At 42.6% G+C, this 23,218-nt stretch overlaps 1 protein-coding gene across 2 annotated transcripts in view; it reads right to left on the bottom strand.

The window, feature by feature from the left end:
* SEMA3G (semaphorin 3G) overlaps positions 1-23,218 on the bottom strand; it is a 79,878-nt gene that overhangs the window by 36,752 nt on the left and 19,908 nt on the right. Inside the window, exons 2-3 of one of the 2 annotated variants that reach the window (XM_079968047.1) lie at positions 9,445-9,605; positions 3,087-3,149 (exon numbers count right to left, since the gene is read on the bottom strand). In XM_079968047.1, the coding sequence (XP_079824173.1) occupies positions 3,087-3,149; positions 9,445-9,605 (224 nt within the window). Of the gene's footprint in view, positions 1-3,086; positions 3,150-9,444; positions 9,606-23,218 lie in introns of those variants that run through there. The other variant, XM_079968048.1, reaches the window with a different exon arrangement.

Raw genomic sequence — 23,218 nt, 5'->3', positions numbered from 1 at the left:
CTCCATTTCTTCCCCTTCTATTTGCCAGCAGGTGATGGGACCAGTAGCCATGATCTTCGTTTTTTTGATGTTGAGCTTCAGACCATATTTTGCACTCTCACCCTCAATAAAAGGTTCTTTAATTCCTCCTCACTTTCTGCCATCAAGGTTGTGTCATCTGCATATCTGAGGTTGTTGATATTTCTTCCGGCAATCTTAATTCCGGCTAGGGATTCATCCAGCCCAGCCTTTCGCATGATGAATTCTGCATATAAGTTAAATAAGCAGGGAGACAAAATGCAGCCTTGTCGTACTCCTTTCCCAATTTTGAACCAGTCAGTTGTTCCATATCCAGTTCTAACTGTAGCTTCTTGTCCCACATAGAGATTTCTCAGGAGACAGATGAGGTGATCAGGCACTCCCATTTCTTTAAGAACTTGCCATAGTTTGCTGTGGTCGACACAGTCAAAGGCTTTTGCATAGTCAATGAAGCAGAAGTAAATGTCTTTCTGGAACTCTCTAGCTTTCTCCATAATCCAGCGCATGTTTGCAATTTGGTCTCTGGTTCCTCTGCCTCTTCTAAATCCAGCTTGCACTTCTGGGAGTTCTCGGTCCACATACTGCTTGAGCCTTCCTTGTAGAATTTTAAGCATAACCTTGCTAGCGTGAGAAATTAGGGCAATTGTGCGATAGTTGGAGCATTCTTTGGCACTGCCCTTCTTTGGGATTGGGATGTAGACTGATCTTCTCCAATCTTCTGGCCACTGCTGAGTTTTCCAAACTTGCTGGCATATTGAGTGTAGCACCTTAACAGCATCATCTTTTAAAATTTTAAATAGTTCAGCTGGAATACCATCACTTCCACTGGCCTTGTTATTTGCAGTGCTTTCTAAGGCCCATTTGACTTCACTCTCCAGGATGTCTGGCTCAAGGTCAGCAACCACACTACCTGGGGTATATGAGACATCCATTTCTTTCTGGTATAATTCCTCTGTGTATTCTTGCCACCTCTTCTTGATGTCTTCTGCTTCTGTTAGGTCCTTTCCACTTTTGTCCTTTATTATGGAAATCTTTGTACGAAATGTTCCTTTCATATCTCCAATTTTCTTGAACAGATCTCTGGTTCTTCCCATTCTATTGCTTTCCTCTATTTCTTTGCATTGCTTGTTTAAGAAGGTCTTCTTGTCTCTCCTTGCTATTCTTTGGAAATCTGCATTCAATTTCCTGTATGTTTCACGATCTCCCTTGCATTTTGCTTGCCTTCTCTACCCCGCTATTTGTAAGGCCTCATTGGACAGCCACTTTGCTTTCTTGCATTTCCTTTTCATTGGGATGGTTTTTGTTGCTGCCTCCTGTATAATGTTACGAGCCTCCATCCATAGTTCTTCAGGCACTCTGTCCACCAAATCTAAATCCTTAAACCTGTTCCTCACTTCCACTGTGTATTCATAAGGGATTTGACTTAGATTGTATCTTACCGGCCCAGTGGTTTTTCCTACTTTCTTCAGTTTAAGCTTGAATTTTGCTATAAGAAGCTGATGATCTGAGCCACAGTCAGCTCCAGGTCTTGTTTTTGCTGACTGTATAGAGCTTCTCCATCTTTGGCTGCAGAGAATATAATCAATCTGATTTCGATGCTGCCCATCTGGTGATGTCCATGTGTAGAGTCGTCTCTTGTGTTGCTGGAAAAGCGTGTTTGTGATGACCAGCTTGTTCTCTTGACAGAACTCTATTAGCCTTTGCCCTGCTTTGTTTTGATCTCCAAGGCCAAACTTGCCAGTTGTTCCTTTTATCTCTTGACTCCCTACTTTAGCATTCCAATCCCCTATAATGAGAAGAACATCCTTCTTTGGTGTCACTTCTATAAGGTGTTGTAAGTCTTCATAGAATTGGTCAATTTCAGTTTCTTCAGCACCAGTAGTTGGTGCATAAACTTGGATTACTGTGATGTTAAAAGGTCTGCCTTGGATTCGTATCGAGATCATTCTATCATTTTTGAGATTGCATCCCAGTACAGCTTTTGCCACTCTTTTGTTGACTATGAGGGCCACTCCATTTCTTTTACGGGTTTCTTGCCCACAGTAGTAGATATGATGGTCATCCGAACTGAATTCACCCATTCCCGTCCATTTTAGTTCACTGATGCCCAGGATGTCAATATTTATTCTTGCCATCTCATTTTTGACCACCTCCAACTTACCCATGTTCATGGTTCTTACATTCCAGGTTCCTATGCAATATTTTTCTTTACAGCATTGGACTTTCCTTTCGCTTCCAGGCATATCCGCAACTGAGCGTCCTTTCGGCTTTGGCCCAGCCGCTTCATCAGCTCTGGATCTACTTGTACTTGCCCTCCGCTCTTCCCCAGTAGCATGTTGGACGCCTTCCGACCTGAGGGGCTCATCTTCCAGCGTCATAACTTTTATATGCCTGTTGTCTTTGTCCATGGAGTTTTCTTGGCAGGGATACTGGAGTGGCTTGCCGGTTCCTCCTCCAGGTGGATCACGTTTGGTCAAAACTCTCCACTATGACCTGTTCATCTTGGGTGCCCTGCTCGGCATAGTTCATAGCTTCTCTGAGTTCTTCAAGCCCCTTCGCCACGGCAAGGCAGTGATCCATGAAGGGGTTAGTGAGCTTAAAACAACCTAATTCTTAACTTTTCTTTCAAGGTTATGAATACTAATCACCAGCATCCCATTCTATTACAGTCATGAATATGTATTATGCCTCTAGCCTTCTGTTCTCCAAACTTTTATTAGTGTTATATAATAATTGCCAAGGTGACTTAGTAAGAATCTTGGGAACTGACATTTGATGGGGTATTAAGAAATCTTAGTCAGCTATCCCTAGACTGACTCAGCAGAACTGCAATTCCCTGGATCCCTTGAGAAGAGCGGATTCTCATCAAACCTGTTTCTAGCATCAACAAGCTGGAAGAGGGATAGAGGAATTGCCCCAAATGGAAGTAGGATGAACTGATTAAGATGATGTCAGCAAGGGATGCAGCCTGCCTTTTCCCAGAAGTCGCAGGTTCATTTCAAACATGTCATCAGAGTAGTGCCGAAACTCATAGGAAATTAATCAGGATACTTTACAGGGTGACTTACCACTGGGTCTTTTCCTTTCCGAAAGCATTCTTCTTTCTGTCCAGGGAGTGGCGGCCAGTAGATCTGCAACATAAGGCAAAAACGTAAGTGCAAGACATTCTGAGGACATGGAACTGGGGAGTGAGTTTCCTCAGGACGAGAAGAAAATCCTTGGTGCAGGGTCTTCTTCCTTCTTGCTATTTGACAAACAACTAAATTCCTTGTTATGCTTGAACTTTTTGCCAGGAATAAAATTGTCCTGTACATAGACTTTACCTGAAGGAATTTTAACCTCTGAGAACCATTGTGGCATAGTGGTTAGAATTTCAGACTAGGAACTGGGAGACCAGAGTCCAAATCCCCCTCGGCCATGAAGCTCACTCGGTCTGTCTCTTAGGGCTCATCAACACTTCTGCTTGTTCCATGCCCAGAAAGCTCAGCTCCCAACAGTTTTCTGCTTATCCCATGCTTTTTAGGCACAGGTCCAAGTGGTTTTCTGTTTGGCCTGCTCCTTTCCCCCAGAAAACCCTCTCTTTAGTGCTAAATCAGAGCAAACATCAATTGGGAGAAAACCCAATTGGTGTTTGCTCTGATTCAGTGGTAAATATCGGTTTTTCCTGGGCGAAAGTGGTGAGGCAAGCAGGATGAGCCCTTACTCTCAGCCTAACGTACCTCACAGAATTGTTGTGAGGATAAAATGGGGAGGAGGAAAAAGTGGGTACAAATGTAAATAATAATAATAATAATAATTAATTCATTTTCAAGAAGCTTTGATTATCACAGATATTTGGAACCAATACAAGTCATTACCACAGGCAGGCAGCTGCAGTGCTCATTTTCACCTCTGTTGTACTCAACAAATACTTAAACAAATACTCAACAAATACTTAAAGGAAGTTAAAATAAGCTTCCTTTGCAGGAGACAGAGCAAACAAACAAAAACCTAAAATGAATAAGTTCACTTCCAGACTGTGGCTATTTCCAGGTGAGATTCAATCACATACTGGCAAATGCAAGTTGCACAGTTGGAAGACGGCATCTTGCAACAAACCTGCCTCCCCCCCCCCCCCCCCAATATCAGAACTTTTGTGATAAGGGAAACGGCAGAGAAATGCATTGGAAAATATGGGATAACTCTTGCTTTGACTCCACTTCATCTAACTTCCCTGGCAAGCAAATCAGAATGAATGCTCCTTAAAACAGCCATTGTTGTCTAATCTCCCTACAAACCAATCAGGATGAACGTCGTTCGAAAGTGCCTTAAGATCATATGGTATTATTATTATTATTATTATTATTATTATTATTATTATTATTATATTATCTCCACAATATTATTTACGGCATGCCATGGCTATGTATGCTCAGAAGCACAAGGATAGGAGTAAAGATGGTATATGAAGAAAGGTGGAGGAAGGGAAGACCTACAAGAATGTAGAACAGAGTAACACGTTTGAAGGAATGATATAAAAAGTTGGGGGGAAATGAAAAGCTGCAGAATCAGGACAGAAACAAGACAGAATGGGGGCTTAGAGAAGAGCAACATGAGAAGACAAGAAATCCATATTTATTGGTTCATACTCATGAAAAGAAAATGTCCTAACAAGAGAAGGGGCGAAATGTTAAAATCACCCAAGATAGTAACTGGAAGAAAACATAAAAGGAAGAAACAAAATAAAGTGCTTCCTTAGAGAAGGAAGCTAAATCTTATTCTTTTGCCTGTAATGGATGCTTCACTCCATTTAATATGGTAATAAAGAATATAAGATGCCAGATTAATATTTCAAAAATAAAGGAGCCTCTGGAGTCATTTTTATCTCAAGCAAAAGGCATCCATTATCCTACAAAGAGTTGCAGTTTCATGAATTAGGAGAGAATTTAGAGAGATCTTTTCAAATAAAGGACATCTGGTTAACCCTAACCTGGCCTTACAACTTGGCTCTTTAACCATAAGCCTAGCAACTGTTTATGCAAGCCATGGACTGATTTATAAAGTTTGTTTTACAGACTAATGTGCTGGCAGAGAATTCTGGAGAGACATTCATTTTCTGTAAGATGTAGAGGAGAAGGGTCTCCTTTGACCTTCCATTTCCCTTTTGTGTGGTCTCACACCCTCAAGGACACAGCGACACACAAACAAAAGTTTGATCTTCTTGCTCTTTCTAAGCAAAATCTAAAACTTGCAGCTGGCTAAGATGTCAGCTGAACACAGTGGTACTTAAAATCTCCTTTCCAAAATGGCATCAAGAAGCCAAACTGTGTGATTTATTATAATAAATGCACTCTTATCCTATGGAACGTTTCATGGGCCTGCCCCTACATGTTTTACCAACTAGAGACTGGAGTGGGTGGGGTATCACAGAGCAGGAGGATTAGTGAAACAAAAGTCTACAAAACTTCTAAGAAAAGAACCAAAGTGTTGTCTTCCAGCTGCCATATTTAAAAACTACAATGCTCAGCATTCTTTTAAAAAATATTTATAAAAAGTTAACTCTATTTAGGCACTCAAACAAAAGTCAAACTCTCCTCCTTAGGACAGTCCTCTGATTTGAGTAAGTCCTCTGTTTGAAGGACTGTCTGGTCCAAGCCCAGTTCAAAGACAAATAACTGTAAGTAGGGGAAACAGGACCTTTGAAGTTGTCCATCAACAGTTAGCATATGGACAGCAGACTGAGCAGACTGAAGTCATGCAGATACAGTCTTCCTCACTACGATGAAATGCATTGTATTTCTATTTACATTACAGTATTTTTTTTTCTAATATTGCATATACACTTGGCATATCAAAAGTAATGCAATTCTGTTTTATTTGGGGAGACTGGTCCTCATTCGTGACAATGCATTAAATAGACTGGGGAGTGCTCTTGCTACAGTACATATAGCCCTGCTGTGGCAAGAATGTAAGGGTAATTTCAGTGCCCTTTGGATGTTGTTGGATCATAACATCAGCTCCATCCTCCATGGCCAATAGTTACAGATGACGGGCACAGTATTGTTTAGTTACCCCAAGTGGTGCCAAGAAGACAGAATGCTTTGTGAAAACCAAATGTTCAGAAAAGGGCCTTCACAGATAGGCTCAATGGGAAGTTCTGCCATATTGCACCATCTTCTTTCAAGTGGCATTTCAGCCGAACCTATCAGTCTTGGTACATAATGTAGTGAAAAAAGATTGTGCTAAGGAGGAGGAGGGAAGAGAGCCAGAGGGTGGCAGGGAGCAATGGTGTGGCTTAATCAATATCATGATCTTATGCTGATTAGCAGGAGGTACAGCCACTAGGCAGCTAAAAATCAGTCAGGCTGTGTGAAAAGTTTCTAGAGCCATTTAGCTCAATGGGAGTTGAAGTAATAAAGCAGCTGGTATTTTTTTTAAATTAAATGGTAGAATAAACATGTATCATGTTTTCCAATGTCAAACGCCAACACTTCCTAAAGAACTAAGCGTGTGTGTGTGTATGAATCAGTTCCTCCCCGACCTTGGAAGAGAAGGAAATGAGAATCAATTATATACACCTCCCAGTAGCAACTTCCTTGACGCTACCTTACTGGAAAAAGTTGAGAAGGAGGAAAATCATTAGCAATAGGGCAACATAGCCTGTAGCTGCTCTAGAACGCCAAATGCCAATCTTAGTTTTCCAAAATTAAAGACGGGAGGAAGCAGGCATGCTATTTGCACATACAATCGGCAACACTCAGCTACAAAATCCTGGGGTCTGCCATTTCAGTGCTTCAGCTCAAGCCACCCAAGATAAGATGGCAGTACAAAAAGGAAAACAAGTGTTTGGAGTTAAGCTCAGAACAAGTACTGGATGTAACATGTAGTTAGTGGAGAGATACTTTAATGACAAAAAAAAAAAAGAAAAGAGTGGGGGGGGGGACTACGTTTTGTATATTTTGGCACTGGTAGTGCCAATGATGTTTGGGGCCTGCTTTTGAATATAAGAGCATTAAAAGGTCCCTGTGGGGTCATCCCAAAGGCCCATCTAGTTCTGCTTCGTGTTCTCACAGCAACCAACCCAAATGCCCCTAGGAACCCCACAAGCCGGACAGGAGTACAACAGCACTCTTCCAACTTGTGTTCCCCAGCAGCATGTTGCCATTGACAATGGAGGCAGTACAGAGCCATCATGGCTAGTAGCCACTGTTATTTGAGGGAGATAATAATGACATAACCCACCCATCCCCGCAAAGTACTGATTTTTTAAAATAAGTGGCTGCACGCCTTTCAGTTGTACAAAAATGAAAAACTTTATCTGACCTCTAAGTTTCTTCTTGATTGTTTAATGTTTGGAATGTTGCGCTCTCTCTCTCTCTCTCTCTCTCTCTCTCTCATTATAGTCTTAGGACTCAGCTAGACTGGTAAAGAAAAAGCGATTTATATGCGTTGTATGTGCGATAGAATACTGTGCCATGTCGATAGAATACTGGTGACGTCGAGTCCCGTTTTTCTCTACCTGTTTTCCCTGCTTAAATTTACAACGCAACGCTTCCAGCCCTAGTTCTGAACCTGTAAAATGATGGTATTAAAGTGGCCTGCTTCACAGAATTATTGGAAGGAGGAATAGAATGACTCCCATATAGCAATTTGCACACACGAAAAGGTACGAGAGACATCCATCCTGTCAAGTATCTCATTTCCTGTCACAGTTTTGCTCGGTTTTGACTCAGCAGTTAATTTACCATATATGACAGTCGGATCCTTCTGCAGACTTATATTAATTGCTCATAACCTGATCATATGTCTAGACTTCTCACACTTCCAATTACATATAATTGCAATATGATCTCTTTTGGACTGGAACATTCTTTACACAGGCTCCCATCCACCCCCAAACTTTGGCTGGTGTCACATTTCTGGCTTCTATTTAATGAAGTTCTCTGCCCTGGGCAATAAGTCTGCTTAAGGCCTGGGCTTTACTGAATGCCTTCTGTTCATCTCGAGTTTCAGCTTCTATGGAAAAACGGCTCCTCTGAGGGATGCTTTAAGTATCCTTACGGAGGCCACTGGAAAGTGATTACCCACAAAGGCGCTCCACTTGATGGAAAGAACATTTTAAAGCCATTTAACTGCACCTCTGCATATGCATGCAGAATCTACTCCACCAGCGCAACTGCAGGGGATATACAATGTGAGACTTATGTGGTGTTTAAACTGACTCCAAGGTGGAAATGTACAACTAAAGATTATAAACAGAGGCTTAGGCAGGTGGGCAGTGTTATGGGACTACAAGAACACACAGCCAAACTAGTTAGTCAGTACTTGATTGCTGTCAGTTATCCCATTTCTGGATTGTATACAGCGCAGCCAAATTAAAGGTAAAATCATAGAATTGTAGAGTTGGGAGGGAGGGACCATGAGGGTCCAACCCCCTACAATGCAGGGGTCTTTCACCCAACATGGGGCTTGAACCCATGACCTAAGATTAAGAGTCTCATATGCTCTACCAATTGAACTATCGCAGGTAGTGCCAGCAACAGCCAGCCAATATCAATGGGCGGAGTCAACTAACCAGTCCCACCAGCAGAAACCTACGCAAGGACTTCTGGGGGCCTCCTGCTCCCCCCTCCAATTGGCAGGAGAACCCACGGAGCAGCACACTGGGAGAGGAGAGGGTAGATTGTTCCATCAGCCAAGCAGCAATGCTGAATTCCTCCCAAAGGGTGGGCTTTGCTCATTTGTCTTGACTAAAGCCTGTGAATGATGATGAATGAAATTTGTATACCACCTTTCATAAACTATTCCAACCTTATTCGAAGAGCATAATCCCTATTTGAATCAATTCACTTACTTACTTCCCAGGGCTTGCTTCCCATCATTCAGGTCCTTGGAGTACTAGTATCCCCTACTAAGACCCTCCTATCTCGTGTATAACAAACATGCACCTAACATACGTAAAGTAGTAAAGCGCATGCGCTGGTGGCCTTCCACTACCCCCTGAACTTCCTCACGAAGCTTCAGATAAGGTATGGCAGCTCTCATCCCATGGGGATAAGAATGCTCAGATACCTTCAGTATAGTAGTACCTTGGTTTACGAACTTAATCCATTCCAGAGGTCCGTTCTTAAACCAAAGCGTTCTTAAACTAAGGCGTGCTTTCCAATAGCAGCGGGGGACTCAATTTACAAATGGAACACACTCAACAGAAAGCGGAACATGTTCTGCTTCCAAGGAAAAGTTCACAAACCCTACTTCCGGGTTTGCAGCGTTCTTAATCCAAGTTGTTGATAAACTAAGCTGTTCTAAAACCAAGGTACCGCTGTATTGTAAAGATACACGTACATAAACCACTTTGAGGGCTTTGGGAAAGTGCCCTATAAACTTTGATTCAACATACATGATTATAGTAAACATTAGATCTGCATTATACATTGAGAACATTACCTCCTTAGCATCCATGTTGGTTTGATCCAGCCGAAGAGAATAAAGCGTGTCCTTTCCTCCAATGAACAGGCGGTCACGGTATTCATCGAGGTACAAGGAGCGGAAATCTAAAATTCCTCGGTGCCCAAGGAACAGGACTGAGCGGTTAGTGGCCAAAAGATCTAAAAGGCAGGGAATAAATGATAAAGGAAAACTGAAGGTGAGGCAAAAAAAAACTGAAAAAGGAGGGTCTGAACACGTACTCTGTGTGCCTACTTCACTTGAGGAAGCCATTACTTAAGGATGAGGTGCAAATTCAGCAAAAGATAGTTAAGGACTAAGGTCATAAATGCATGACATTTTAAAGTGCACTCAGTGCCCTCTTGGTGCTTGTGTTTTTGTGTAACATACAAATCCCATTGCTTTCAATGTGGCTTACTCATGGCTGATTTTCGCTTTATTTTATCCACTGCGTTCTGCATTTCTGCAAATGTAAGATTTGGATAATATGCAGTTAGAAACACAGTATTTTTGTTTATTTTGATTCCTTCTAGAAAACCTTTTAAAAAAACTGATTTGTATTGATAACTTCAATGTATATTTTATATTCTTCGCAAACCACATAGGTATTTTCTCTACACTGAAGTGGCATATAAATTTTGTTAAATAAAACGAAACCTTAAAATCATCTCAAAATTAGTTTTTAAAAAACTTCCTGAGGTTGAAAAATGCGTAAAGCTCACGTGACACTTTTTTTTAAAAAAAACCAGCCCGATAAAAACATCGCAAAACGACCCCTTCCTTTTGCAGCAATGCCCTATCATTTTGTTATATTAGCGTTTTGTGATTTTAAACATATACAAAAAATATATAACTACATCAAACTGCTCTAAAAGGAAAATCAAACTAGTGAGCAGATTGAACACATTGATGTGATGCATCACCTAAAAAGTGTTAACCCAACCAGCTATTACTAAATAGCAGAATAGGCTTCCATCCTTACAGGTTCATCACAAGCACCCAGCTCAGTATCACAGAGAGGAGGGAATTAATAGGCTATTCTGTTTGCCTCAAAGTCTACCACCCTCACCAGGGCCAGCTCAGGACATTTTGGCACCTGACACAAACCACAAAATGGCACCTGCCTGCCCTTTCCCACCCCAACAGAGAAGAAAGGGTGAGTGAATATCTATATCAGGAACAAGGAGGGAGGGGTGATAAAAATATACTTTGAAAATAGGTGGAAGATCAGCAGTGCCTCCTATTCAATGGGACTAACACCTGAGTAAACCTGCTTAAGATTGCAGCAAATGACCAGCACATTAGTTGCACCAAGATGCAAATGCCATAACTAGATGTCCATTTCAGTTCCATGAACTCCCCAAACCATGAGCCAATGAAAAGGGGTTTTGAGCAAAGATATATCCAAATCCCTCTCTCATTACCAGCATAGTTTCTGCTGTTGACCTACACTGGGTTCTTCTAGAGTTGAATTGATTTGTTTTCCTTATTTAAAAAGAGAGATCCATGAAAATGGATGCAGGAGAAACAGATTTGAGCCTCAGCTCAAATTGCTGCCTTACCCTGAATCACAGCAATGTAATTTGGCTTGGGGCAGGGGAGCTCTTAAGACAAAGGCAACCTTTTGGCACACTGACCAAGCTTTTTGTGGCACCGAGGCACAAGTGGTCTGCGTATGAATCCTCTGGACTATTGGAAATTAATCTCATCAGTTTGTGAGGGCCATTTCTTTTTTTATACCCGGACGTGGAGTCCCAGGTCAGCAAGCAATTTCTGCAGCTAGGAACACCAGTGAAGGAGGCTGTCATTAGCTGGGAGTGAAGACAGGAGGTCTCTTTACAGCTGATAAAAGGCTAAAAGATAAATGCCTTATAAAACAGTCCATCAGTGTGACAGGGATAACTCCCTGACAGTTGCAGAATGGAGTTTTTATCAGCGGCTGCTGAAAGCTGGGGTGGATTTGAGGTCTCAGTGCAAGAAACACTGTGGGGGAAAGGTAGGAAAGCCATGCAATGGGGGAATAGAAGGGGAAGAGATGGGGTGCTGGGGATTGTAGTAAAAAAACTGTGCCGATCAACTAGCAGGGGTTCTGAAAGGGATTTTTAACATCTCTCTGCAAACAGCTTGTGTTCCATCATGCTTGAAAGCAGCTACCATTGTCCCAGTCCCCAAGAAAACAGCAACTAACTGCCTAAATGACTACAGAACTATTGCATTGGCATCTGTAGTGATGAAATGCTTTGAGAGATTGGTTCTTCAGCATCTTAGGTCAAGCTTCCCACCGGACTTTGATAAACATCAGTTCGCCTATAGGAGAAACAGGTCAACAGATGATGCCATAGATACAGCATTTCACCATGCAGCAAGTCATCTGGAGAGACCGGAGAATTATGTCAGAATGTAGCTTATTGATTATAGCTCGGCTTTTAATACCATCCTCCTGGACATTCTTATTAAAAAGCTGATGGATCTGGACCTTCTTTCTACCATCTGTGACTGGATTAAAGACTTTTTGAGGGATCAGACACAGTGAGAATTGGAACTGTTACATCTACCTCCCTGAAGCTTAGCACTGGCACCCCACAGGGATGTGTGCTAAGTCCCTACCTGTACTCATTGTATCTGATCCATCCACAGTAATTATTAAGTTTGCAGATGATACTACCATAATGGGCCTAATTGCAGGTGGACATGAAACAGCGTACAGGGGAGAGGTTCAAAAAGTATCTACCTGGTGCTCAGATAATAACTTGCACCTATTAGTAAGACAAAGAAGATGGTGTTGGACTTCTGGAGGAAGAGAGGGGAACTTGCCCCATTGTATAGTGGGGGGGCTGTGTGGAGACAGTCTCCTCCTTTAAATTCCTGGGAGTTCACCTTAGTGAGGACCTCACTTGGAAAATCAACACAACTCAGGTGGTCAGAAAGGCCCAACAGAGACCCCATTTCCTCAGGGTCTTGCGAAAGAATAATGTTAAACAACAATTGATGAACTCCTTTTACCAGTCCACAATAGAAAGTGTCCTTTCATATTGTATTACAGAGTGGTATGCTGACTTGACAGCCACAGACAGAAGTTACTGCAGAGAGTGGTAAATACAGTACATGCTATCATTGGCTGTCCCTTGAGTCCAGTGGATGACATTGTAAGCGATCGTTGCCTTAGGAGAGCGAGAAAGATTCTTGGGGATGACTCACACCCCATCACCTCTTTAATCTTCTACCCTCGGGCAAGAGATATAGAAGTATGGTCAGCTATACCAACAGACTAAAGAATAGTTTCTATCCATGGGCTGTTATGCTGTTGAACAGAAAATAACACAGCAGAATTGACTTGTGAGGTGGTGTGTTGTTCAATAAGCACACAGAGTGCAACAAGACTGAGTGTTTGGGGGGGGAGGGAGGCTTGTTTAATTTCATTGTGCACAGGTTGTACAACGACAATAAAGGTATTATTATTATTATTATTATTATTATTATTATTATTATTACTTCGGGTCTTGTGGGAAGAGGAAATGTAGAGACCAATTGCCCAGTTTAAATAACATGCTTAAACAATTGCTTATAGAACTCTGTTTCTGCAGCTCCTATATGCTAGGATTTTTGCTATCTCAATGCCATAATATATGTATTGAGTTTCTGGGAAACACATATTTTGATACTGGCAGTTTAGGGAACTTGCAGAACTTAAAATCACAGACATACAGGTTGTGTACGCATGACATTTTATTCTGGAATCAATGGGGCCTGAGTGCTTGATTTTTCTACAAAGTCCACACACATTCTGGAACAACTGCACATTTTTTGGCCCTGAAAAACACTTCTTAAGAAACTGGTTTCATTCCAAAAATTAAAGCTCATTGTAGATAGATGCAGAATCAATTTGAAAACAGATGAAAAGAGACAAAGGCAGTTCCAGCGATGGAAGGGTGCATCCACACCCATCCAATGAAGTTGTGGGTGGGCATATACAAAGACTTGCAATCACCACTTCCTTCTTCATTCACCTGGGATATGTGCAGGGAGGGTCAAAACTAGCCCAAGTCATTTTGTTGCCTGTTGCAGAGCAGCAAATGAATCCCACCCACTCATCCAGGTCAAGACATGCATCGTAAGGCCAGCTGAGTTATTTTGATATCATAAGCATCTTTCATGACTAGCAACTAATAAACCACAGTGAAAGTTAACTAACAAACTGCTTTCCTTTCATTACACCCAACAACAATTGTCAGAAGCGACAACCTCAGTCTGCCTAAGCATAGCACCAACAACACAGGCAAGATTTGGCCAAGCAAAGTTCATCTGTTGAGCTTACAAAAATGGATTCTCTTGATGGAAAAATAGTAGTTAAAATAGCAAAGGTAAAGTCCTTGCAAATGTAGTACAAAGTGAAATAATGCAGTTGCCAAATTAGGCTGCCAATTTACACTCAGGAATAAATCCCATTGAACAAAGTGTGACTTACTTCTGAGTATATGCATGCATAGGATCACACTGTTTACTACTGTGGTTTCATATGTAGGTGCTGTTTAATGCAGGGCCAGGACATGAAAAAAATCTGCTGTCTCAGGCTGTGACCTCAGAGCTGCCTCCACAAGCAACAAGCTACAATTGTCGCCAACAAGCAACAACTTCAGCAGAAAGTATAAACAGGCAAACAGAAATCAAGATGGAGCTTGAGGTTGAAGTGTCTCAGAACATAAAAAACACAATGATACGGAATAAAATTCCACAGCCAACAACAATCCCAGCAAATTTGTCTCAGACAGAGTGATTAGGCACTCTCTGGGCATCCATGTGATTGATAATTTAAGTAAAGCTGCATCTCATCTCAACTTCATGTAGAAACCTATTTGGACATTTGGATGGTATATATTGATTTACATGTTTAAATTAAGATAATGTATTAGCAGTTATTGTATTTTTAATGTAAGCAGATTATGTTTTTTGTTTCTTTTTTCTCACTAATTTTTTTCTTTCCTTGTTAAATATACTATTTTAAAAAACCAATTAAAGGAAAATTTGTGTGTACTAGAACCAAACTGGAGAGGTAAAAAAACTTGAATGAGAATTCAACCCAAATTATTAATTGTTCCCTGGGTTCATTGCTAGCGGTTTAAGCGCTGCGTTTTCTAAATCTGACCTATAACAAAACAATAGTGACCTCACTGCATTAGCACTCCCTCATGTTCTTGCCTGTTGTAATAGTGGAAGAAATTATTTGGGGTGGGCTTTTTTTTAAGTTAGGAATAGACACACCCTCAAGGGGAAAGAGGCCAGTGTGTGTGGGAGGAAGGTTCGGAAAGCCACATGGTCTTCCACAGACAGGAGGGGCCCCCAGCAGGTCAGATGGTCTGTGTCATTCCTGTAACTGATTTGTTCCGCTGTACAACATGATAAAATATGAACCTTGGGAAGGTAAATCCCCAGAGAGATTGGCTGCCTGGCACACGTGCAGGAGTCTATCTTTCACCCGTAAAGATAGCAAAACTCCCAAATCCAAGGGTGGCGTCAGGTGGTTGTGATTTTGAATCATTCCCCAGATGTTAACATACATGTCAATACAGAAAGGATCCTTGGTGATTCTGCATTCCAATTTGCTCCCGAGACTTCCACCCGCTGTTCCTTCATAGTTCTAGCTAGGCTGAAGCTACAAGAAGTAGCAGCAGCCTATATTTCTAACTTCACATGAAGCAAAATCAGATACATGAATACCTCTGACAGGTCAAATTAGCACTGATGGGCAGGATCTGTGCATGAAATAGTGTTGGAATGTTACCTATGATATTAGGCATTGCTTGTTCACGCTGCCAAATTTTCTGTGTCCATTGGATTTCCCAGACACAACAAAATACTTTTCATTAGTCTGCATTTGCTAGGGCACACCTGTTTTGCATACACAGCTGCTTTCTCTAATTTAGTAAGTAGCTGTTCTTTGCTATGTCTATCCATCTTCTAAGACTAATATTTCTCAGCAGAAAATTTTTAAAATGCCTTTTTACTGCAAGGCTTCTGAACAAAGCAGAAATATAAATCAGAGCAGCAGAGAAAGGGAGGGAATGGGAATAGCGTGTGGGAGATGCTGCTGAACAATTATATGCTGGATGGCCAGGAATTTTTTTTTTTTAAAACCACCAATAAATCCTGACCTGACTATATTCCCCACATTCCAGAATCATTTGTGGATGAGTTAATTTCTCCCTCATCATCTTGGCTCAGCTCTTAGTAATTCTGCACACCTCCTTGTCCAGTCTGCAAGAAATTTCAGCAAAGGCAAAGCAGCAACTAATCAAATCTAAAGCCAACCTCCAGAGGATGTTTGCCCAGAGTATGAAGAGTTAATGACCAAGGTGGCTCATCATTCACAAGCAACATTTCAGGAGTGATTTGCACCCCACTGGTAAAAAATGTAAGGCCAAAAGGGAACCTCTGGGCATTTGGGGGAGGAACAAGGGAGATAAAATGCATAAATGACCCAAGGTGACTCCCAGTGTGGTTTGAAATGGTTCATTATCAAGAAGCCTTTCAACAACCATTCAATGGGCACTTGTAAGGTGATATGATGCCATGAGAAGGGAAAATGCCACATATATCGGAAAGCAGGGACATTGATCATTTACTCCAGAGAAAGGAAGAGGCTATTTATTGACACAAATGGATTTAAAAGAGATTAGATGATGATTAGCAAATATTTCTATGATGCTTGTAGTAGATAGGAAGCATTACAGTCCTTAGCACATCCAACACTTGAAAACCTCTTCAATATAATCCTCTTTCACTAGTCCATGACTAGTATATGATTTAAAGTTTAAATAGCCCAATATCTGGGTCCAGGCTGAACATTCTGTCTACTAGTAAACCACACTGGCCCTAACGATTATAATGTCTGGCACCCTGCAAAGAGTACTTTACCATTCTTACTACAGCCCACCACTTGTTTCCACACGCCGCTCATGCGTTTGATCAAAATGTCTGTCAACAAATACACCTGTGCATGCATCCTCATGGGTTTAATATCTGAGAGCCTCCACTCTCAGATGTCTAAATTTGAGGCTGGCCATTTATTTAGCCATTAAAGTTTATGGGCCAGCAACTTCTGCTGGGGCTGAATTCTATAGCCGCTTCAACCGAAGGCCATGCGCTAGCTAAAAACCCTGCTTTACACAGAGAGGGAGTTCCTATAAAGCATGCCAGATACTAGACCCTTCTCTGCTTAGCTGCAGCTGCAAACAATAAAACAAACACTTTGGGTGTTTCGCCCTGGCTGTAATCCCCATCGTAATGTGAAGGCATGCAGATAGTGGGCTCAGAACGGAAGCCATTTGCGGAGCTGAAACTGTGAATGCCATCTGTAGTGGCGACCACTTGCTTTCCCACAGTCAAATGGGACTTGCAACTGAGCGGAAGAAGAAATGGAGATGTCATTCCATAGATTGGCTGGAACACAGCCCTCCTGTACTGGTCTCCATAGATGCCAAGGCAGAGCCTACAACTGCAACAGCTGCTCCTCCTTCTTGGTTTGGCTGCCTTCCTGCATAGGTTGTGTTTTTACTGAACACGATTGTTCAGACTAGGGCAGCAAGCAAGAATGGGCCATTCTGCTCCCCGCCCCAATCTCCAATCCATTGGAATTTCCCCCCTCACTAACGTGCCTGTATGTGGGCCCCTCTCCCTAAACTCCCAGTTGTGTAGTCTCCTCACAGTAAACAGGCCCTCTTCGCCACACATCTGGAATGGGTTTGATAGTCTCCACATTATAATTTCCAATAAAAGGGAAGTTATTTCATGCTTCACTGCCAAGACTTGTAAGACACACTGCTCCCATCCTCTCCATGTCTGTTAAACCAAGATTAGGATATAACAGGAGAGCAGGCTATTAAAGCAGCAAAGGAAAAAGCGGATGGGTCACAACTCAGTGGGGGTCTCGGCAAACCCAACTATTAAAACCCAAATAATCATTCCCCCCGCCAAAAAACCACAACATGCTATTGTGGATTAGGTAGCAGTAGGTGTGCTGCATGCTGCAAATCTCCTTCACACATTATATTAATATTTGCTGGCATCTTGGGAGACAGTGGAGGAATGCACCTTAAGGGCGTGAAGTCAAACCGTTGGAGAGTTACAGTGCCTGTTGTGGCTGTAGAAGTCAATACAGGAGAGAAATGCTTTGTTGAAGTTGGGGCAGATGATTGTGTCTGGTTGTGCTGCTAGAGATGCACCATGGTGTTTCTTGACTGCACTCCTTCTAGCACTTATTCCTCCACTAGTCACTGCTGTGGATACACGACCTGACTGTCTCCAGGTACCGCAAGGGATTCCCACATGATTCCCACATGGCGGGGCTGATGTTGCCAGCTTTCATGTCCCATATGCAAACATCTTTGTAATGCAGAGTTGGTCTGCCAACAGGCCTGGTGCTCCCTGTAGAGCACGTCCTTGGGGATTCTGCCATCTTCCATTCTGTGGACATAACCAAGATAGTGCAGACATTGTTGAGACAGCTGTTGCAGGGCAGCAGCTGAAGAAGGAGCAAAAAGGGTTTTCTTGTGTGTGTTTCTTTGTGGCTGATTAGCTGCTCTCCCTGTGCAAGGGTCAGAGGGGGCAGGGTTTCTGTTGAGGCAGGTGATTAGCTGTGGGAGGAGCTTATCAGAGCTTGCAGGGCAGCAGCTGAAGAAGGAGCAAAAAGGGTTTCATGATGGCTGGGAGTTTGTTAAGAGGGAGATAGTAAAAGCACAACTTCAGGCAATACCAATGAGACGGAAACATGGAAGGTGCCTAAAGAAGCCAGGGTGGCTATCTAACGAACTTTTAACTGAGTTAAGATTAAAAAAGGATGTGTACAAAAAATGGAAAAGGGAGGAAACCACCAAAGAGGAATTCAAACAAATAGCCAGCACGTGTAGACACAAAGTCAGAAAAGCTAAAGCACAGAATGAACTCAGGCTTGCTAGAGAGGTTAAAAGCAACAAAAAAGGCTTTTATGGGTATGTTCGTAGCAAAAGGAAGAACAAAGAAACATTGGGGTCACTCAGAGGAGAAGATGGTGAAATGCATACAGGGGACACAGAAAGGGCTGAACTCCTTAATGCCTTCTTTGCCTCAGTCTTCTCCGATAAAGAAAACAATGCCCGACCTGAAGAATTTGGAGCAAATGATTCAGCAGAGGAAACACAGCCCAGAATAACTAAGGAGATAGTACAAGAATACTTGGCTAGTTTAGATGTATTCAAGTCTCCAGGGCCAGATGAACTGCATCCAAGAGTATTAAAAGAACTGGCAGATGTGATCTCAGAACCACTGGCAGTCATCTTTGAGAATTCCTGGAGAACAGGCAAAGTCCCGGCAGACTGGAGGAGGGCAAATGTTGTCCCTATTTTCAAAAAGGGGAAAAGAGAGGACCCAAATAATTAACGCCCAGACAGTCTGACATCAATACCAGGGAAGATTCTGGAGCAGATCATTAAGCAAACAGTCTGTGAGCACCTAGAAAGGAATACTGTGATCACCAATAGTCAGCATGGATTTCTGAAAAATAAGTCGTGTCAGACTAACCTGATCTCGTTTTTTGACAGAATTACAAGCCTGGTAGATGAAGGGAACGCAGTGGATGTAGCCTACCTTGATTTCAGCAAGGCATTTGACAAGGTGCCCCATGATATTCTTGTAAAGAAGCTGGTAAAATGCGGACTTGACTATGCTACCACTCAGTGGATTTGTAACTGGCTGACTGACCGAACCCAAAGGGTGCCCATCAATGGTTCCTCTTCATCCTGGAGAAGAGTGACTAGTGGGGTGCCACAGGGTTCTGTCTTGGGCCCGGTCTTATTCAACATCTTTATCAACGACTTGGATGATGGACTCAAGGGCATCCTGATCAAATTTGCAGATGACACCATACTAGGCGGAGTGGCTAACACCCCAGAGGACAGGATCACACTTCAAAACGACCTTGACAGATTAGAGAACTGGGCCAAAACAAACAAGATGAATTTTAACAGGGAGAAATGTAAAGTATTGCACTTGGGCAAAAGAAATGAGAGGCACAAATACAAGATGGGTGACACCTGGCTTGAGAGTACATGTGAAAAGTATCTAGGAGTCTTGGTTGACCACAAACTTGACATGAGCCAACAGTGTGACGCGGCAGCTAAAAAAGCCAATGCAATTCTGGGCTGCATCAATAGGAGTATAGCATCTAGATCAAGGGAAGTAATAGTGCCACTGTATTCTGCTCTGGTCAGACCTCACCTGGAGTACTGTGTCCACTTCTGGGCACCACAGTTCAAGAAGGACACTGACAAACTGGAACATGTCCAGAGGAGGGCAACCAAAATGGTCAAAGGCCTGGAAACGATGCCTTATGAGGAACGGCTAAGGGAGCTGGGCATGTTTAGCCTGGAGAAGAGGAGGTTAAGGGGTGATATGATAGCCATGTTCAAATATATAAAAGGATGTCACATAGAGGAGGGAGAAAGGTTGTTTTCTGCTGCTCCAGAGAAGCAGAAACGGAGCAATGGATCCAAACTACAAGAAAGAAGATTCCACCTAAACATTAGGAAGAACTTCCTGACAGTAAGAGCTGTTCGACAGTGGAATTTGCTGCCAAGGAGTGTGGTGGAGTCTCCTTCTTTGGAGGTCTTTAAGCAGAGGCTTGACAACCATACGTCAGGAGTGCTCTGATGGTGTTTCCTGCTTGGCAGGGGGTTGGACTCGATGGCCCTTGTGGTCTCTTCCAACTCTATGATTCTATGAGACAGGAATTATAGAATTGTAGAGCTGGAAGGGACCATGAGGGTTATCTAGTCCAACTACCCGCAATATAGGAATCGTTTGCCCAACATGGAGCTCAACCCCTTGATCCTGAGTGTGAACATGTTGGAAATATGGGCTTGGTAGAGCACATCCATATTTGAAACTCTGTCTTGCCATGTGATGTCCAAAATCTTCCTCACACAGTGCTTGCAGAAGCCATTGACCATTGTTCCTGATGGTTGTTAAGTTGCCTACAACTCACTTCCATAAAGCAGTGTGCTCAACGTGCAATCCTGGTAGACCATCATCCTGTCATTATTAATACTGACAACTGCATTTATATCCCACCTTTCCTCCCCAGACCTCCAGGTGGTTCTCCCCCTCCAAGTTTTATGCTCACAACAATCTTGTGAGTTAAGTCAGCAAAAGGCCGAACCCCCAACATTAGCAGCTTCTTTCTACTGCCCCATAAGTTTTCTTAGCTCTCGAAGTCCTTAATCCCCTCCCAAATCCTTCCCTTAAAATCCCTCTCCTTTGCTTTTGATAGAGTTTATTTTAAAAGCCCAACATCCCCTCCCACCCCACATCCCACTTTTGTTTTTTTTAGCTGTGTCATTTATTTCCAGTTGACTCTTTGCTTATTTGCATTAGGCTCTGTAATTATTTCTCAAGAGAATCTGGCTGGGCTCTGAGAGGGCCGAAGTCACCTGATCCTGTGAGAGACCAGAGACACAGAAAACCATTTATAACCCAGTTGGGGATCACAACCAGTATCCTGTCAACAGAATGGGATTGCTAGTGGGGAGGGGGAACACAAACAAGCGACTTGTGAAGGAGAAGCAAAAGCAGCAAAAACAACAATTCCCAGAGATGGGATGATGAGAGAGGACTCTTAAGGGGTTATAAATAAAGTAAAGTGTGTGTTGACATCAAGGAAGAAAAGAAGTAAATGTGGCACAGATTGTGTGAAGTGAAAAGCTGCCCGCTTCCTCAGTCTTAAAATGAGTCAACAGCCCCCTCATGCAAAAATGGGGTAGCTACATTTGTAATGTGGTGTATTTTACTTCTGTGGCACCACCTGAGCTACAGGAACTGGGCAATTTACAAATGTACAGAAGGAAACGTGGGAAAGGAAACAATAGAACCAAGTGGAATAGTCAGTCAGTCAGCAGCCATAACATCATTAGACTTCACCATATCAGCTGAGGAGGAGGACTATTCCCCTGTGTGGAAGAATATAACAACATCAGTAAGCCGCATCCCAGTGGTCATGGGACTGTTGCACCCCTAAGCAGATGGGGACTCATTTCTTTTTCCTTACTGGGAGAAAAGCAGCTGGAAGAGAGTTAATTCTGAGAGGGAGAATGGCCAATGAGGCCAGTATTAAAACACATTTGTCTCTTACCACCATTACGCTTCTCCTGATTGCAGCCCTTTAGATCTTAGGTTCCAGGTGGTTTTAAAAAAGAAGTCAGAAATGGAAAAGTTACAGAGAACACCATGCAACACTCTCAGGATGATGTGCAAAGAGCCTCCATACAGACAAGGGAGTGCTCCTCACAAAGAAATGTCACTCCATACATGCTGGCTTGGGGGAGGATAGATCCCTCTCATCCTCTCACCCATAGCTGTGCCCTTGGCTTTGGGGTCAAGTTCAAAATCTGGCATTCCCTACCCATTTCATTACCTACAGACAGATGCTGGACTCCTGCATTACACTTTCTGCCTGACTTCTGCTCTCCAGGGAGAGCATTTGGGCATGCTGCCCCTATTTTTACAACACTGTTGTATGGTATTTTGTTAGAAGGCCCTTGGGGTGGACATCAGCAAATTTAAATGCATGGCAATTGTTCTTATTTCCAGATGTGGTATAGCTGGAAGCTCACTGGGCAGAACAGTCTGTCCTTTGCCGTCATGGCCACTGCCTTTCTGTCTCAGGAGAACTTTAAAGTACTGAAATGAATTTCATTGCCAGAATATTCCTTTCAAGTGGTTTATAACATGGTCTTGTGCTCTTTGGTATATTATTTAGTTCTGCCTTGCTCCCAAAGGTTCAAAATGGCTCTGCTTGTTATTTATCATAAGAGATTGCCTCTGCACCAGCTTTTGCCAACCAGGTGTCCTCAGATGTTTTGGACTACAATTCCCATCATCCCTAGTTACTAGCCCCTCCTATCATAACTTGTAAAGCTGGTCATCACCTTGCAGTCCTACGCCACATGGAACCTCCCCATGTCAGAATACAGAGGGCTGGAATTGAGAAGCTCAGCACTAAACGGAAAAAAACTAAAACTGAGATGACAAGGGGTAGAAGGCGTTAGCCATCAGAAAGAGGCCATGCGAAACATTTGTAGCAGAATGATAAAATGCAGTGTGTGTATGGCAAAGAGGAAATATTCTTAAATTGGCTATATTTTTGAGAGCAAGAAGCATCAAACACCCAATCAAAATAAACAAATCACTTCAGGCAGAAAGATCACATTATACAAACACACCTAGAATAAAACAAATGCAAAATAATACAAACAGCATACTAAGGCACCCACCAGACACTTAAGCACAGCTAGAGAATCAATAAATGTCCTCTGCACAGAAGAGACCAAAAGCCCTGCTCATTTGGGCACTACCTTTAATGTGAAATTAAGCAAATTAGCCAGTCATGCCCTACAAACAAGCAGCCTATCCCCCTCTCTGAAAATGTCAGTTCCCACTGGCAGGAACAGGAGCCAGGAAGACAAGTGTAACCCTTCTTAATACGCTAGGGACTGATTCCAGTCATTCCCAGCAAAACTTCTTAGATAGCAGCTGCCAGCAGCCTGGCAAGGACCTTTCTCCTGCTGTGCATATGGCATCCAGTCTCAGCACTTGGAGGACTGAAGGGCAGTGGACCAGCACTGTGTGTGTTTTTGTGTGAATGCGTGTGTGTGTGCGTGCTCGCACACACACACCATATCTTGCAGCTGTTTTCCAAGTGTGGTGGACACTTCCCTCCTTCCTCATTCCCATGGATTAACACAGAACA

The sequence above is a fragment of the Podarcis cretensis genome (genome assembly GCF_951804945.1).
Source record: "Podarcis cretensis genome assembly, chromosome: 2".
Classification (NCBI taxonomy): Eukaryota; Metazoa; Chordata; class Lepidosauria; order Squamata; family Lacertidae; genus Podarcis; species Podarcis cretensis.
The sequence above is the reverse complement of the archived record's forward strand: the minus strand, read 5'-3'. Positions and strand labels throughout refer to the sequence as shown.